This window comes from Ursus americanus, chromosome 29 (genome assembly GCF_024610735.1).
Source record: "Ursus americanus isolate L20-20 chromosome 29, mUrsAme1.1.p, whole genome shotgun sequence".
Classification (NCBI taxonomy): Eukaryota; Metazoa; Chordata; class Mammalia; order Carnivora; family Ursidae; genus Ursus; species Ursus americanus.
In genome coordinates this window covers 10885249-10904616 of record NC_142155.1, presented here as the reverse complement: position 1 = coordinate 10904616, position 19368 = coordinate 10885249, and the positions used below count along the sequence as shown (strand labels likewise).

The window sequence follows — 19368 nt, the reverse complement described above, 5'->3', positions numbered from 1 at the left end:
TCCTCTGCCAACCATTCCAGCCACTTCCATTACCATTCACCTTACCTTCTGCCATGGCAGCCTGCCTACAGGTCCCTGGCAAGCTGTCCGTCTCGAAGACCTGGTCCATGCGTCTTGTCTACCAGGTTACTTCTCTGCTCTGTGCTCTGCCCTTTGAAGTCCTTTCCATCCTTCAAAATGCATCTAAAGTTGCTTTAATTCTAAAGTGTTTCCTGATACCCTGCCTGGAACAGTAACTAATTACTATCTCCCTAGCACTTAGCTGGCTCTACTTCTGTTCCTCAGATGAACTCCTATCATTGCAAATAACATTTTAGTAAAAATAAGCATTCCTCTATTTCTCCCCCACCAAATGCAAGGACAGAGGAAATTTCCTTTTCAATTTTTGTGTCATCATAATCTACATCCCTGCCTGAAGAGATTATCCACATACCTTTTAGTTTGGAAGGTATTGATTTGTAAATAAATACACGTATTAAGTTAATATGGTATTAAAAGTTATGTTCCCAGGTTGCTGTCTATAAAGAGGAGAATTTTATAATTCAGTGCTTTTGCAAAATGTTGACTGCAGCTCATTACTGGGTAGTTACATTAATTTAATGGTTTGTATCCATTTTTTAAAAATGAAGTAGAACATGATAGAATAAGAGATATCAGGGTAAGTATTGTTTCAGAAAATATTCTTTCATATACACACGCACACACATACATATATATACTCCCGTGATGTAAACTTTTATTTCTTTTCTTGGTCAAACAAATTTAAGAGACTGAATATATTTTAAATTTATAATTATATTGTATTTCTTTTTTTAATAGTGAAGTATAGTTGTTGCCTATTTAAAAAACCTTGCTGGGTAACTTCTTAGGTCAAACTGTTAGAAGTCATTTAACTGTTGATACTAACCATACTCTTACAAACCAAAGCAGCATCATATGCTTTTCAAATATTTATTTTTTATTTTTGAGTAAGCCAACAGTTGGGGAAAAAAATAAAATAGTTCTAGCAAAACAAATTTTTTCTACTTCCTTTTGCAGACCTACCTAAAAACAAAGATATTGTAGTAGTTGCAATTAGCTTTCATGTGTATAATCATCACATTGATTCATCAGTTCCACATATATTTATTTAGCTACTAAAATGTTACAGGCACTGAGAAAAACAACATGAGCAGAAACAAAACCAATTAAGACACCTCAAAGTATCCTTGAGGCTGGGGTATTTCAGCAGAGCCTACCATTGTGAATTGAAGGGTACTGTGCAGAGAACCATTTGGGATCTAATATTCATGAAATGGGGATCTAAATATTCATGAAAATAAATAATTTTTCCCAAATGATCTATGGTGAAATGCATAGTTAAAACATAAACTATAAGTATTAGCTCATGTATTTTAACATCATATTACTCTCCTTGATTAATCCTAGAACATTTAACAAATTAATGAGTACTATATTAATTTTTTATTATTGTAAAAATATTTTCTATTTTTACTTTAATCCTCACAATATATATTATGTATAGAATGTGTGTGTTATGAACATCTGGAAGTGGGTTAACTGTCATGCAACAGTTCTACATCTGCTTGCTTTGTAACTTTGCCATAGCTACCTGCGTTGCCCTATGGGTATGAACTCAAATCCTTTTCATGCATTTTTATTCTGTTGTGTGTCTGGTGAAGACAATGAAGCATGACTTATAATTGGAAAATTCATGCTAATAAATGTTAATTGCTACTTCAACCAAAAACAAAGCAGGATTTATGCAGAGTTCAATAAGAATCTTTCACATATAGAGCCGCCTGCATTTATTATATGGAGGACATGCTGCTAATTATTATTTTTTAATGTTTCCAAATAGGCTGTGCTAATTCCATCCCATAGCATGAGATTATTTTTTATATTATTTCTGGTATATTTCAAAAGATAAAGGTAGTTTTGTATTGTACTGTTTCCTGTGACCAGTAATATTCTATGGGGAAAAGAAAAAGAAAAAAAAAAAAAAAGAAAGAAAGAAAAGAAAGACAAAAAGAAGAAAGTGTTTAGAAGAACCATTTAGCTGACATTATATGTCAGTCAATTTGCTTTGAGAGCAGGGCCTAGACAATTAAACTATTTGTATATGTTTTGCATTTCTTTGTTAAAAAAGAGAAAAGATAAGAAAAATAAACAGAATATATAAGGTAAAAAAATACCCTTTTTTTTAAATTCAAGGGGATGAAGTTCTAGAATGGAATGGTAAACCCCTGCCGGGAGCTACAAATGAAGAAGTTTACAACATTATTTTAGAATCAAAATCAGAACCTCAAGTTGAAATTATTGTTTCAAGGCCTATTGGGTAAGGCTAAAAAAACTTACTTCTTAAGTTTAGTAAATTACATGTATTAGCAGGGTTTTAAAAAGAAGTTTATACATTCATACAATACATGTTAACATGGATAGTTTTTTCTTCAATTATGGGCATACATTTTAGATTTTTAACATTTCTTAATTTTTTCAACTTAAATACTGAATTTTCTTCACTACATTTTAGAAGCTCTGCAATTTAACACTTGTAATATCAAAAAATATTGATATGTATTTTTCAGAAGTGAAATATAAACTAGAAATATTTTCTTTTAATGGCAAAACTATTTATTTTTAATAATTCTAATTTAATGAGTAGTATTTCCTTAAAGGGAGTCACTAACAAACTTGTCTCTTTATGATATTTAAAATAGTAATTATTTCATATCTACATGAACTTTTTATTATTTTATTAAGAATAGAAAATTTTTTCTATATTTTTACCAATGGGTAGTGCCAACTTTTATTTAAAATCAAGCAAGTGTGAAATGTTTTAACTTTTTAGTTGGTCATAATAATTGGTATAATATTTTTTAAACTTCAATTTTTAGCATAATTTAATTATCTACAGCCAATGGGATATTTTTTTTATATTTGTGCATAGAGTTCCCCACATTGTTAGCTTTTCCCAACTAATCTACAAAGTCCAAATATTCTTTTTTGCCAGTCTGTCATTTTTTGGAAGGCATTTTAAATTGTCTCATTTATAGTTGGCTTGATGTTTAAATATATTTTTGGAAGTAATTCCATTTTTCCCCATTCTCTAAAATACTATAGAGCCATTAGTTCAAGACTTTTTATGTTGAAAAAGTAGTAGTCTTAAATTTTTGTTGTCCTCATGTTTACATGTCAATGCAAAACATGGAAGAAAATATAATCATCCTAATTTTCAAAGGACTGAATATGTATGATCATATATTTCAAAGAATAACATTAATATATATAAACTCTAAAATAAAAGCAAGATTATAAACAATTTTAAGTGGTGATTATTAAGAGTAAACATTGAAGACATTTGCAAAAGTATTGTACATTTCCATGCAGATTTTTTAAAAAATAGCAACACTATATAACTTATGCTAGTTTTACATGACATGTGTTCTAGTGCTGAGGTAAATATGAGACTGGAAAAGAGGTAAGTAAATTGGAAAATGAATCAAAAGTATAAAAAAATTAAAATCAAGCATTGTACACATTGCCAAATACTTTCAAATATGTAGAGGTTTAAAAGTAATCAGCTAAGATATTGATTTATGGTAACTTTTAAAAAACTAACAGACAATTAAAGTGGACTGGAATAACACTTTCATTATTTTTACTTTTGTATGAAAATAATTTAAAAAGTAATAATCTGTGTAGCCAAACTCTAAATTGTCATGGATTATGGAATTCAAAGAAATATGGAATGCAAAGATTATATTTAAATAAAAATCAAATCTGGTATCAACTTTCCAGTTAATAGAGAAATAATTAGAATCCTAGAAGAATAATTCTGCTATATTTAATAATTATGTTTAATGTAGTTCTATAACTAATTTAAAGCAGAAAGCAATATTTATTCATAGTTTAGTAGTATTGTGATTCCATGAATCATTTCAAATACAACTTATATGCACTATATATTGATCAATATGGTGTAAGAAATATCAGCCATCTTTAGGTATTGACCAAGTTTATCAACCTGCCAAATACAATATTCTTGGCATTTATGCTTATAATTGATATCGGAACTATTCTATCACCTTGCTTGTGAGTAGAATGAGTAGAACTGATTAAGAAGACTTGTTTGTAAATGTGGAAATTTATGCCTAAAAATATTACTGAAGCAATTAACATTAATAAATTTTGATTCAAAATCACCTTAAAAATTTTTTTTACTACTTCTCCATCTTTCTTTCACAAACACATAAAATCCAAAGCTTGTGCCTGGTTTTAGAGTTCCAAATTCCAATTTCCGTAATTGACTTTGAGGCTGGTTTTCAAAGTTGTACTATCTAAAAAATTATTGCTTCTAGATTTTCTAAAAACATTACTTTTATTTGCCTAGATAAATTTAGAAGAAGGTAACAGAAGATAAATAGTTGGTTTCTTGGATCTTAGGTATTGAAGATTAGTCTCTTAATTATCCTATGAAATATTGATTTGTGCAAATCATTAGTTATTCAAAAAATTGTAATAAAATGTATTTATAAAATACACAACATAGGAGGTATTATCTTTGTAAGAAGTATAATATTGTAGGTGGCTACGAAAATTACTTTGCACAAAAAAAGTGAAAATGAGGAGTCAGGAAAATAATCAGAGAAAACTGTTTTTGTTTCTGTTCCTCCCCCCCCAAAGTACAAAGAAAAATCAAAGTGAAGTTAGGTCACAGGTAAGTGGCTAGAAATTCTTAAATAATAGTCTAACATTATTCTACTAATTCTTTTGGTCCTAGCTAACTCCAGTCTGCTTTAATATGTCATGTTAATACTTGCATATTGTTAATCTCCTTAAATTGATACTAAACTCTCTTTGAAAAACCAGAGGTAAAGTAGTTCTGTGCAGTACACTTCCCAAATCAAGCTGGTCCAGGGTTCTTAAGGTCACAGTGGATAATGGATTAAGCTGAGGTTATAGTAAACATTTATTCAGAGTAATTTGTGAGTGTGACAGGAATGGGTGTTCTCACGAGTCACTTTCTAATCATACAGTAAATGGCCATATATTTAGCTAACTTCAGTATAGAGATATAAATCTCTATATAGGGTTATATATGTGTATATGAATTATATATTCACATATATAAAATATTTTAGCTTTTTCGTTGCAAGCTTGAACCATTTTTAATTTCCAAAGCAATTCATCCTTTTCATTTTATTAACTTTGCCCATGATATTCACCATATTATTTTATTATCAAGAAATGTTCTCATCCCTTTCATTCAGTAAACTCTTTCAGATGTGTTTGTAAAGCATATTACTGATTTGTAAAATATGTGTCATTTTGATTTTCTAGAATTGAAATAAAATATTACCTTTAACATTCTTTTATTTCCAAAACCTGCTGTTTTGGTAGTAAAAATATTGTGGTAATTTTAGCCACAATATTAGTCTGATTGTTGTCATGTTGAAGTGTTTTGCTGTTAAATATATAAAAACTTATTTTTACTGCAGTTTGCGTGTGTGTGTGTGGGCGCGCGTGTGTGTGGTGTTTGACATTCATGCACATTAGTAATTGCCTGGATAGTAACTCCTGTCCATTTCCACACCTGTAAAGACCCAAAAGGATTGTTCACGCCACCGAAATAAAATGTGGTTGTGATTGCCTCAGGCAGGCTAATTTAGCTAATGGGATTTTCACCATACCCTATTTCTTTTAGTGACATTCCACGAATTCCTGAGAGCTCCCATCCTCCACTGGAATCCAGTGAGTATAAGGTTTATTTGTTATTATAATATGTATTGAATGAAATTGAAGAATAAAGATTTACCGTTTGCTTTAGTTATTTGGTGTAAATGACTTGGTATTACTATACTAAGGTTATCTCCAATGATGTCAGAAGTTGGCAATTATGACAATCATTGGAAACCCAAAGTTCTACTTCAAGATCTCTCTTTTTCTACTTTTTTTTTTCATGGCTATACAAAAATCTTAACCGGCAGTACCCTCTGCATCATAACAGGCAGGACCCTCACAGAGCTCAGTTAATATATGTTTGCTGTGCATAAAAGTGTATTGTGATACTGGATTATTCAGTCTGTTTGGTAATTAGCTCAGTCTCATGAGCGAGACTTCTAGTGAAGGAAACAAGCACATTAACAGATATTTTGAAAACAACATAACATAAACACTGGGTATTATATGTAAGTGATGGATCACTGAATTCTACTCCAGAAACCAATATTGCACTGATGTTAACTACCTAAAATTTAAGTTAAAATAATAATAACAACAGAATTTTAAAAAATAAAAGTAATAAAAAAATTAAAGTGTCTGGTATGATCATGGAAATGAGTGTATAGAGTAGAGGTGAAGTTCAGTGGGCATAAGAGGATCAGGAGACAGGAGGCTGTAGGGTTGAATTATCTACGTAGCCATTAAAGACACTCCAGGTGATAGAAGATGACAATGTGTGGAATGAAGCCTAGACAGGTAATGAGGTTTTCAGTGAGAATGTGAAAGTGATGTAGATATTTACTCTGCAGTGGGCTGGCATTAACTAACGATACCTTGGGCTTGATGATCAAGTGTTCCTGTGTAACCCATTTTATGGAAATACAAAATACAAGGTGATTTAAGAGGAAAACAAGTGATCATGGTTATAAGGAGGTAGAAAATATGCGAATGGAATAGACAAGGAACTGAAGATTAGGTTAGTATATCAAATGCAGACCAACATGCACACCTGCTGGAGATGAGCCCATATTTGGTTTTGAGCTTTTTGATAACTAATACATAGAAGGAAATGGGACCAGTTGCATAATTTATAGCCAATACTATTTTAAAATAAACTGTTATAATATTAAAAACAAACTGATTATTAGAAACAGTAGTGTTCTTATACTAAGACCCAAGAAAAAAATTATTTTAAGGATACTTGAAAAAGAAGCATAGTAACAAAATTATAGAACTCTTTCTTGTAGTCTTTGGAGGGCACAGAGTGATGCTGTGTGGCTTAACTTAGACTTAATTTGTGTTTATAGAAAAAAATGTGTGGATGACATACCCTCAGGCAATACTCCATATGTGTTTTATCAATAATGCCAAATTTTGAATGGCTGTGGGTTCAAGGTTATACTTGCTGGGGTAATAGCATTCCATAGACATTCTTTACCATGCATTGTGTCAGGGTATACTTTAATAGTGATCGGAGAAGAGAGAACTCTCATTTTAAAAAGAGGGGAGAGAAGCCACACTGAGTGGCTAAGTGGAAAGCCAGCCTTCTCCAAGTGAAGGTGAAGTGGGTCTCTGGTGAGTCACTGCAGACAACATTCTCAACATTCAAGAGATTCATTTTTAAGATCAAAACTGAGATAGGTGGGGGCAGGGGGTGCCTGGGTAGCTCAGTACGTTAATTGCCCGACTCTTGGTTTCAGCTCTGGTCAAGATGTCAGGGTCAGGAGATTGAGCTCCATGTTGGGCTTCCCGCTCAGTGGGGAGTCGGCTGGAGATTTTCTTCCTCTCACTCTGCCCCTCCCCCAGCTCCTGCACATACTCTCTCTCAAAATAAATAAATAAATCTTAAAAAAAAAAAAAAACCTGAGATAGATGGTAAGTCTTATTTTAAAAAGAAGAATTCTAGGCTTAGATGTGGCTCATAAAGTATATGTGCCTTCATTTTAATTTTAGCAAGGACAGTTCATAATAGATGATTCTTTAGCCAGGATAATTAAAATAACAGGCACCATCTTTCTTATTACTAAAGCATGAAGCCTTTACCTATATGTGAGGTTATGCCAGAACCTAAACTCTGCAAATACCCACAGAAATATAGAAAACCAATATAAATTGGAGCAAATAAATACAATATTTAATTATATCATTTTAATTCCTTTAAAATGTAGGCAATTAACCAAAGAAGATAATGTGATCATTTTCTGTGACTATCCAATTCAAAGTAGGTTCTACTCTTATTGATGGTATTGAATTATGCTTTTATACAAATAACAGGTGCATTTAACATTTCATGAAAAATATTTATTCTTACACATATAAAACTGTTACTAAAAATTACTTAATTTCTTTTCTCATTTTAGGTTCAAGTTCCTTTGAATCTCAGAAGATGGAAAGGCCTTCCATTTCTGTTATTTCTCCAACAAGTCCTGGAGCTCTGAAAGATGCCCCACAAGTCTTGCCAGGACAACTTTCTGTATGTATTTTTCACACGTGTTGGAGACCATTAGTCTTTGCTCACTGTTCTCAGTCTGTCCTTAAAAATAAAGGACATTTGCCCGTCAAATGCCCCCCAAAATTTGAAGTCTGTCCTTCAAATATATATCATATATTTAACACAATTCTCTATTTCACAATTTTGCCTTCATTTATAAATTATTAGATTAGACTTAATTCGTATGTTTATCTGGAAATATTTGTTGAGTGCCTACAATGTACCCAGTTTTTGTAAACATTCAATGATAAATGACAACATAGGTAGGTATGTTTTGTGTGCTATATAAAAGTTTCTAAGGTAAGTAGTTGGTTAGACATAATCAACTCAGAAGGTCATGTTCAACTCAATTAACAACCTTATGAGCCTAGAGCCCCCCCCAAAAATTGTAAATACTCTTTTTAATGTCTTGAATCATTTGAGGAAACACTTCATTTCTGATATCACTCTGAAAAAGCTAGTTTTTCTTACTGTTGCTTTATATATGATGTGGAGAAAGAGAGTAAAGAAACTATGGCAAACCATTATGAATGCCACATCTATGTAGATTATGGTAGAAGACAGGACATTTATATTCATAACTAAAAGAAAACTTGCTTCCAACTATTCTATAAATAGTTTACTTTTTCTCCTTTCGTAATGTATATGGATTTCTATAGTCTGTTTTTGCTGCTCTTCTCTTGGCATTTAATTAAACAAAGAAGATAACTGTAAGCTTGCTGTTATTTTTAAACCATCTCTGGTTTTAACTTCTATTTTTAGTAAATTGAATATCTTTGTATAGTCCTTTCTGTTTATTTTATCTGCCATGCCCTGTGTGTGTGTGTGTGTGTGTGTGTGTGTGTGTGAGAACCTCTCATATATTCCACCAATATTTTAGGAAGGATAAGAATCTGTTTTGGTTTTATGAAAAACACATCTCTGTTATTAATTGAGAACAGAGATATGGATTCATATGGATTCAGGTTTGAATCTTTAATCTGCCCTGTACTATGAAAGACCAATCATATGTTAAATTAGTTTATTTTTTATAATGACTTTTAAATATGTTCAATATAGTCCCATTAGACAACTTTCGCTTATAGTTCTTACTGAATCATGAAACTAACTTCTAAATTAAAAAAATAGTAATGTTAACATTGTTCACTGCCAGCACAAATACTATATTGACTGCTAAAGTTCTGGTTTTTAGGAGTTTAATGGTATTTCAGTGTGCCATTTCCCCATTTTTCTTTATTCAAACTGTTATGGAATCTTAGTAGAAATAGTGTTGTTTGGCCTTCACTTATTTGAAGGTATGTAATGCACCTTTCCTACCTTCCTTGTTCTTTTACCCTTCTCTCATGAAAATAAATCAGTAATAGTTTAATTATAAAAATTAAATGAGAAAAAAAAAAAAACAGAAACAGCAGGACCTGGTGTAAAGGAGGCCCACAGTAAATATGTTTCCTGATCTGTACCAATCCCTTGTGTAAATTGCTTATTCATTAAACCTCATTTCAACACATATGGCACTACAAAATAGGTTTAGCCACACTGAAGTCATTAAGTCATTTGCAATCACCAAACACTGGCACTTAGCACTTAAAAATGAGGATAATTATTTTAATATTCCCTGCTTCCCTTACTTTTTTATAAAATTTTTATCAGTTTTATTTTCGTAACCTGATATGAGAGAGTATAACACTATAGCCTTGCCCATTGTAAGTCATGTGTAAAATACATAAAGAGAAAAGTCAAGTTATAAATGGTTATGCTTTCAAGTTGGAATTCTTTTCAGAAATAATATTTATAATTATACTGTAATTTAAGTTCTTCAAAAATAGGTTGAATTTTTTTTGTAGAATTATAATACCTCATGATTTTTACAAATAATTCCTTTCTTCATTGATCTTAGGTGAAGTTGTGGTATGATAAAGTGGGACACCAGCTGATTGTAAATGTTCTTCAAGCAACAGATTTACCGACTAGAGTAGATGGGCGCCCCAGGAATCCCTATGTGAAAATGTATTTTCTTCCAGATAGAAGGTAGTGAATAATTTTAGAAAATATTTGCAAAAATGCTTACCAATAGAAACGATACAATATCATCTCCTGGGATATAGTTTTATTTATTTTTAAAACCTTATCAAGGTAAAATTGATATACCAAAAATTGTGCATAAGTAAGGTGTACATTTTGATGAGTTTGAACATATGCTTACACCTGTGATATAGTTTCAAAGTATAATAAATCATTCTCTATGAGGGAATAAACTATGTTCTCCCTGAAAAAAAAAAATCCCTCAAGCTTTATATTTTTTAGAAAATAATGTACCAATTTAAAATTTTTTCATTACCTTGCTTGGACATCTGTTAGTCTTGGATAGCTATATGTCATTTAGAATGTACCTTTGTGTATGTATGCCCATAATCATAACTACTGCTAACTTTATAGTTTAAATTAGAATAGTGTTAAACCCTACAGTCTTTTCAGACTTGTAAGTCCAACAGTTATGAATTAAAATCATTAAAAAAAAATCCCAGTAGCAGTATTACATGTCATTACAGTAGATGGCAGCAGATACTGCATTTTGCTTTTTCATTTACAAAACATAATTATTTTTCAGTGATAAAAGCAAAAGGAGGACCAAAACAGTAAAGAAAGTCCTAGAACCAAAATGGAATCAAACATTTGTCTATTCACATGTACATCGTAGAGATTTTAGAGAACGGATGTTAGAAATAACCGTGTGGGATCAACCAAGAGTACAAGAAGAAGAGAGTGAATTTCTTGGAGAGGTGACGTACATTGTAAAGATTCAAGCCAAATGCTTACTGAAGTTTCTGTGACATGTACTATATATTAAATTTGTACTATATTATATTATATACTATATATTATATTGTACTATATATTATATTAATATTATATATTATGTTTTGGTCAAGACACCTGATTTAATTTAAGAACTGCCCTTTCAGATCCTCATAGAATTGGAGACAGCACTTTTAGATGATGAGCCACATTGGTATAAACTTCAGACACATGATGAATCCTCACTACCTCTGCCTCAGCCATCACCTTTCATGCCAAGGCGACACATTCATGGAGAGAGCTCTAGCAAAAAACTACAAAGTAGGTTAAAGTTATTTTTAGTTAACCAGAATTACTTATGTTGTAATGATCAAATTAGAGATTGGCATTCAAGATATTTTTCAAATGTTTAGTGAGCTCAAAATACTGGAAAATTATTTATCTATATAAAGAGACCTGGCAAAACTACTTTCTGCATTTTCCTAATGAAAGTAGTACGTATAGTACAGTAGAGTGATTCCAGAGCTGGAAGTTTAAAAACTGAATTATCATTCTTGGTCCAGTACTGATTGAGTTGTTGATTGGTTGACTGATAGAGTATTTTATTGTTACTTATGTAAGGTTCTTGATAACTTTATAGTTTCTGGGTATTTTTAGTATTATTACTCATAAGAAACATTTTTAAAAACACATTGTAAAGTATGTTTGTTGTTAATCATCTGGTGATTGGGAAAAAGAGTATTCTTTTCTGCATGTGTCCGTTAAATTTTGAGTTATGACTAAATAATTAACTGAAACTTAGAAGCTTCATTTTGGTAATCCAGAACCAAACTGTGTTCCTCTTATAATTGAATATTTCATGTCAGTGCCTCTCTGAGCAATCATTTTCTCAAAGTTAATGTTTAATGCAGTATAATGGCTCATTTTGAAGGATAAACATAAATATTTTATAAAAGGCCATGATGTCCTTTTTAATGATATGAGCTCAATAGAGTTCCAGCCAAGAAAGTCTTTCAACCTTCCCAACCAGCCCCATCCTCCCAGCCTTCCTGAACGGTGGCGGAGGACACCTAATTGGACAGAAAACAGTGTATACGCTTCTCTGTAGGCTTTTAGAATAATACATTAGTTAAAGAAAATTAGAAAATCTAAGTGATTAAAAGGAGGAAATACTGAGAAAATGTTATCTTCGGAGAACAAACATTGTTTTAAAAAAACATCAGCTCAGCATTTACTTTGTGTTATTCTTGTTCAAAAGTATTTAGTAGTAATGTCATTAGCCTTTAAGAAAATAATGTGACCGTGTCCTTTACATTTCATAAACCAACAAGACACAGAGGTATGTGTTTGCCTTACTGTGCAGGATCTCAGCGAATCAGTGATAGTGACATCTCAGATTATGAGGTTGATGATGGTATTGGAGTAGTTCCTCCAGGTGCGTGGGTGAAGAGCATGGCTCTGCTTCACTGTGCTTCTTATGCTTGTGTTCACCGTCAATTTTCAGACTTCTTTGGGATACTGAGCTGGAGATTTGAAGCACAAGAGAAATCAGTATTCTATTATTCCATGGTGACTTGTATTCCAAATTATTAAGAAAGCTTAAAATGGACTAGTAACTATTCATTAACTATCCCACTTATTTAATTTAGTCGGGTTCTTTCTTAGAAGCTAAGATGGCTAGCTAGGTTGAAATCATTCTTTCACAATGCTCTAAGCATAAGTAAAAAATACGAATTTCATTTTGAAAGGATATGGTTAATTTTCTCAAATAAAAATGCCATTCTATATTGTACGCCTATGATTTTTCCTTCCTCTGTTTCTGAAAATAATGTAGCCTTCCATGGAATATACTGAGAAAGGTGCATGGCAGGGTTTAAAATTGCATGTGGCATGGCTTAACTTTTAATGCTTTTGTGATGTGTTTACCACTTATTATACCTAGAATGTGTATGTACCTATTAAAATAAGGAAATGCTTTAGAAAGATTCAATATTCATTTTAAGTCAACATCTTTCTGTCACTGTACAAGTTAGTAAAATTTTTGTGGCATTGTGTTATTCAAATCTATGTTTCCCATCAGACTCTTGTCAGAAAGTAAAACCACATAGTACAGCCTTATTTTCTTGGCACTAATCCTGTGCTATTTCCTTGACTTACTAATAAAAAGTAAGGAAATATCAAATAAGAAGTAAAGAGAAAATCTTGGACGTATAAATATGAGTAATTAAAGGCATTTCTTTAGGACAGGAATGACATATGACTCCTTAATTTATGTAATTTCTCAGATGGAGATGCACTTAATTTGAGGGCAATGATTTTGGAAGTCAGTAGACAGATTCCACACTAGTGACTAAATTCACAATTTGAAGAGATACATACAACTTTCTTAGACTAGGAGAACTTATGGAGAGTTCTCTAAAATTAGGTTTCGGGGTGCCTGAGTGGCACAGCGGTTAGGCGTCTGCCTTCGGCTCAGGGCGTGATCCTGGTGTTCTGGGATCAAGCCCCACATCAGGCTCCTCCGCTGTGAGCCTGCTTCTTCCTCTCACACTCCCCCTGCTTGTGTTCCCTCTCTCGCTGGCTGTCTCTATCTCTGTCGAATAAATAAATAAAATCTTTAAAAAAAAAATAAAATAAAATTAGGTTTCATTTGCTTCCTATAATTCAGAGAAAATACAGTATTTAATCACTGGATGACATTAGCAAATATTCTTAAAAACAATAAACCTGGTGCTGTTCACATCTATATTCTTAGATAATAATCTCTGATATCAGATTGCAAGAGTTTTAAATATTAGTGGATAAAATTTCATATTTTCTGTTTTGTTTTTAAAAGTATCGTAATAATTAGACACATTCTCCACAGAAACTTTAATACAACATTCAACAGAATATTCTTATTTTATAAAATTGAAAGTGAAAAAGTGTACATTAAATCCGCTGACATATTTAAATAGGGATCAGATGGTTCCTGGTAGGAAAGTCATCAAGCCTTTCTAACAAGAATCTTGGCTGTTAATCAGCCATAATGTGGTCATTACCAACTCATCTAAACAGAATTTACTTCTGTGTATGGTTCTCACATTTTATTCACCTGAAAATTCATATTTTTTTATTATGAGGCAACAGCAATTGGATGAAAGAATAAGTGGCCAATTGAATAAAGACAAAATTACTAAAATGGTGACTTTCCTCTCATTTCCCTGCGAGATCACACAGATAGCAGCCAAAGTGGGAGTTATGGGACCCAGTACAGTTGGAATTAATGCTTGGATACCACTAAAAAACACTTTTAAAAATGTTTATATTCTGTACTGAAATATACCATATCATGATTTTTATAAACATATATGATCTCTTTTATCATGTAGAAGCAGTGCCTAAATTGTCATTTCAAATAATATTCATTTTTATTTATCATTTAAAAGGTAATGAGGTAGGACTCTTAATAGAATATAACAAATCAATAACCAATAAGTAATATTTCATGTTCCAGAGGTCTCTTCATAAATTAAAAAGGGAGATAATGCAATTAATTTGTATTTTCAGATATACTCTTCATTGATACAAAATAGATATATAGGTAGCTTCTAAAGACCTATAGGTGTGGACAATATAATATAGCACGTTACACAGTAATATACAATACTTTTTTAAAAAAAGAGGAAAGATGAGGCATTGGTAAGGCAAAGGAAAGCAGCAAAAATAAAGTGAAGGGATAAGTTAATAAACAAGCAGGTAGATAAATTCTCATATGCTTTTAGAGATTGATTAGGAATTTGTTACGTTTCCAATATGAAGAGGGATTTGTCTAGATGTTGATACTAGTTCTACATATGTTCAGTGTACTCTGAAGTTTCTGGTTCTATGTTTCCTGAAGAAGTTCAAAAGCTTTATTTAGATGTCCTACCACAGCTGAACCTTAAACTTTCTAATTCTTTTGCTTTTCTAGGACCACAGAGTTCTGTGCTCTTGTTTGATGTGCTTATTACTGCCTTTCTCCACTGAGGGAATCCAAGGTTCTGAAAGTAGCTGAGATGTTCAGAGCTACCCTTGATTAATTTTATCATAGCTTTGTTGTTATTTAAAATAAATAATTTTAGCTGCTTAAGAAGAATAAAAATAACCATATGCAGAATGCCCTTATCTGGGCAAGACATGTGGTAACCCCAACTTTTCTGAGCATTAGTGCAAATTCAGCAAGTGAAAAAACAAACACACACAATCCAACTTTGAGTTAACCATAATATTGAAATAAGCATAAAACAGCAATTTCCTCCCACCTTTTTCTGAAGGTGGAATATGTGTTGTCAACAATAAATTATACATAATACAAAGAAAACCAAATTATTTTGAAAAGCATCAAAGAACCATGAATACAAATTACGATAGGATTTAAAAAAGATATTACTTTCTATGTAAATACGAAGAACCCATGAAAAAAATTATACTCATCTAACAGTAAGATGTCTACATTCTCTAAGTTATTTCATAATAGTGTTTATAAGTAAAACCTTGAATATTCATTGAAGTCTTGAAATGGTGCTTTCAATTCAATCTTGACCTTCCATAATTATTGTATGATTGATACAAAAAGTTATCAAGTGATAACAAATGGTAATTTGAAGTGTTTAAATAATTCAGACCTTGGATTAATTGTCTTTAAAAATAACCACCATTTTTTATAAGGAGCTGTGAAATAAATTCACTACATGTAAATTTACTTGGTTTCTTTCTAAACTTAATATTACAGCTTGTACACCTGAACAATGACAAAGAAACTTTCCTATGTGGAACTCAAAATAATAGCTTAATTGCTGTTATTTTTGTTATAAAATGAAGTATATGAAATTATAAATTATAACATTTATGTTCATTATTTGGTCATTATATAACATTATTTGGTCATCATACTGATGTTTTTAGAATGACAAAATGGATGGGCATCTCTGATCTCGCTATTGTCAGACTGCACTTAATGAAATGTTTAAACACCTTCCTTATTCTTTAAGCTTAGTTAAAAGATCATACAATCACAACAAATAAATTATTGGAGAATTTTAGTCTGCCTTTAATAATGATGTTTCATGGGATATTTTAAAATAATACAGGAGTTATCAAGTAAATAAATGAAGAACAGTTCAAGCTGCCCAGTTAAATTTAGTATTTTCATATTTCATGTATTTTTATGTAGTTGTAATTATTTTTCCTTTGGCCACAGAATATTTTATTTTCCTTTCAATAATGGCAAACAATAACCCTTGTGAAAAAAAATAATTAAACTGTTACTTGGATTTGAGATTGGATTACTGTTTTATCTTAACTAAGTCGGAGATGATATAAACCTTTTTGTTTCAAGGGAGAATGAATTTAGAATTTATTTTTGATTGCAGCTATGTTAATTGTATTAACTAAATTATGTTATCAACACATTTGTGGAATAGTTTCAGACGTCTGAGGTAGATTTGATGACTGTTTCTATAGGACGGTTAATTTTCTCTGCATTATTGCCATAGTCATCCCCATCCATACACTATTTTCATTTGAACATTACAGTATTTTTTGTAGTTTGCAAAATTCAATGAATATTTGTTATAGTGAAGATCTGGTACTCTTCTTTATTAACTAAAATGGATATGATAACATTTTCATTTTCTTTTTTGCAAAGCCATCTGAAATCCAACTAAAATAGTTTATCCTTTGGAAGAAAAATTCAAATAGCATTTAAAGAGACCCCAAATTTCTAAGCATTGACTTATCTATTAACTATAGTTCACTGTCAATGAAAAATCACTAACTCATTTGTTTTTTAAATCAAAATAGTATCCCAGCTCATCATAACATCTGAGGCATCAACTGTCCTATTCATATGCATATCTCCATGGGCACCTTTGAACAAACCTGTAACCTGTTTTTATGCATGTATATGTTACACTCTGTGTACGTATACTTAATAGTTTTGAAGAGAAAAGCTAATAATACTGATTGCATGGCATTTATTGTAGTAGATCAGTGGCTGCTTTAGATATAATTTGATATTTCCACATTAATGTTTCCATTACAGAAGAATACTGACTGATTTTCTGTGTGTACTCTTGCCAGTAGGTTATAGGTCTAGTGCTAGAGAAAGTAAATCTACAACATTAACTGTGCCAGAACAGCAAAGAACAACTCATCACCGCTCACGTTCAGTATCTCCTCACCGCGGCGATGATCCGGGAAGGCCGCGTTCACGTTTACCAAATGTGCCATTACAGAGGTAGGCTTTGAGATGAGCTTAAAGTCTCCGACAGTACTTCTTAATTTTAATACAATGTAAGCTGCCACAAGACTGTTACTGACATGAAATAATGGTTTAGTCAGTCAAGTTCTTTTTTTCAGAATCGTTTGTGAGCAAAATGCCCTTTTATTCAGTACCCCACCTATATTGACTTCTGTTCTTGAATCTCAAGAAATTTTTTCCACGGAGTGAAAGACGTTTATGTCCCAAGCACATTTTTTGAATAACTGTCTTGTATTCTGTTGGCTAGTTTTCTCTCCTGCTAGGAAAAATTGTATGATAATGAATAACTTGTGGAGAGAAATGGCAAAGCGGAAAAGGTTAAGAGGCAGAATGTATTTTTAAGAAATTTAGAATTTAGAAAAAGTATTAAAAAAAGAAATTTAGAACTTAGAATTGTCCCTTTGAAGCACTTGAAGTGTTTAGAAAAGTATATAAAACATAAGTAATGTTGTGCTGTATTTTATCTTATCCTGAAATATATTTCTGAAATTTAAATTAAGTATGCAGAAGAAACTTGTCCTTTTTTACAGAGGTGCAAAAGAAGGTTGGAGAAATGCAGCACAGGCAAAGCACTCACATAGAATAAATGCCTTTGACTCATTGATAAAATATGTATTTGGTTATGATGCTAACACTTTTCAAGCCATGCCAGTTTTTTGCCAGTTACTGATAAATCTTCCCCATTAGTCTGTCTGCCTGATTTGGGAAGATTATACACTTTGATGCATGTGTATTTTTGTAATCATTTTAGGAGTTTAGATGAAATTCATCCAACAAGAAGGTCACGTTCTCCAACTAGACACCATGATGCCTCCCGAAGTCCAGTTGATCACAGACCCAGAGATGTGGATAGTCAGTATTTATCAGAACAAGACAGGTATTTGTTCAAATTATGATCTCTCCACATTATAACTTTTGATTTGCTCTGTTTTAGTATATGATAGATATCTTGGCATAGTACGTCAGAAAGTAAAAGCATTTAATCACTCAAAACTGAACTCTCAAGGAACAGCTGTTAGGATATTCTAATAGAAATGCAACTCTAGGAAATATTTGGCTAACATCATATTGTCGTAACGTGTGCATTTTTTTACAAATCGAAATTTATTTTTAGCCAGTTTAAAATGTATAGCTTATTGTTTCTAAATTATAAAAGGAAGCCTACATAAGCAATTTTCTGATATTTTATATTTTGTGGGTTCCAGTCTTTGGGATGTTGTTATATAATTATAAAATTATGTTATTAAACAATTTTGGATACAGGTCATCTGAAAGACAATGTTGCAGAGTTTCTGTGAGAGCTTCAATAATAATACTGTTATATACCTAATTTTCATAAAATGTATTTCCATAAAATGTCTATAAAGTATAAAATATTGAGATGGAGTTTTTCGTATGAACAAGTACTTCCTGGACACAGTTACTAAAAATCTACATTACAGCTCTGTTGTTCTACATGCCCTTAGACTTTCTTCTCAGACTAACCGCATACCTGTATAATATGCCAGACCACAAGCTCAGGATCTGATTTAAGGTTTTAGAATACCCACCTTGTTGAATATTCTCTTCTGGACTTTTAAAGTGGAGACACTTTCAGGAAGGAGGAGGGAAATGTTAGTGGTGCTTAATGATTGACTTTTTGCCGTGTAGTCAAGGACACAGAACTCAGCAGAGCTTCTTAATCCTTTACTGTCATCATACTGTGGGAAGTGGTGCCATGCCCTTCGAGAGTGGAGTCATACTGGGTACTGAGATAAGAACTGCTCTGAGGAATAGGATTCTACACTGCTCAGCCTGAGTTGAGTGAGAGCCACTTTGTCAACATTCATTGGGGCCACTTTGAATTTAGGTGAGGCTGGAAAAGAAAGGACTTCTTGACCAGGGCATTTAATAAAGTGAAATGAATTTGAGTGTAGAAAAAGTACCAGTTTTAAAATAAAACAATTCTAATCGAGTATATTCACGATTGGTTAAGAAGAAACATACGGAGTATTGCATTTTTAGTGTCTGTAAAGGCCAAGAGGACTCATGCTTAGGGTTCCAGTGAGTATCAGAAAGGCCAGATATATAGGCC

The 19368-nt window shown here is 31.9% G+C and overlaps 1 protein-coding gene across 15 annotated transcripts in view; it reads left to right on the top strand.

The window, feature by feature from the left end:
- Positions 1 to 19368, top strand: part of RIMS1 (regulating synaptic membrane exocytosis 1) — a 393719-nt gene that overhangs the window by 234182 nt on the left and 140169 nt on the right. For 14 of the 15 annotated variants that reach the window (XR_015722249.1, XM_087856955.1, XM_045803522.2 and 11 more), the window contains 9 exons: positions 2215 to 2338; positions 5708 to 5754; positions 8085 to 8197; positions 10113 to 10243; positions 10824 to 10995; positions 11179 to 11332; positions 12375 to 12446; positions 17114 to 17270; positions 18046 to 18171. Coding sequence is in view for 14 of the 15 variants with exons in the window: in XM_087856955.1 (XP_087713081.1) it covers positions 2215 to 2338; positions 5708 to 5754; positions 8085 to 8197; positions 10113 to 10243; positions 10824 to 10995; positions 11179 to 11332; positions 12375 to 12446; positions 17114 to 17270; positions 18046 to 18171 (1096 nt within the window). In the remaining variant the exon portion in view is untranslated. The remainder of the gene's footprint in view (positions 1 to 2214; positions 2339 to 5707; positions 5755 to 8084; positions 8198 to 10112; positions 10244 to 10823; positions 10996 to 11178; positions 11333 to 12374; positions 12447 to 17113; positions 17271 to 18045; positions 18172 to 19368) is intronic. The other variant, XM_087856957.1, reaches the window with a different exon arrangement.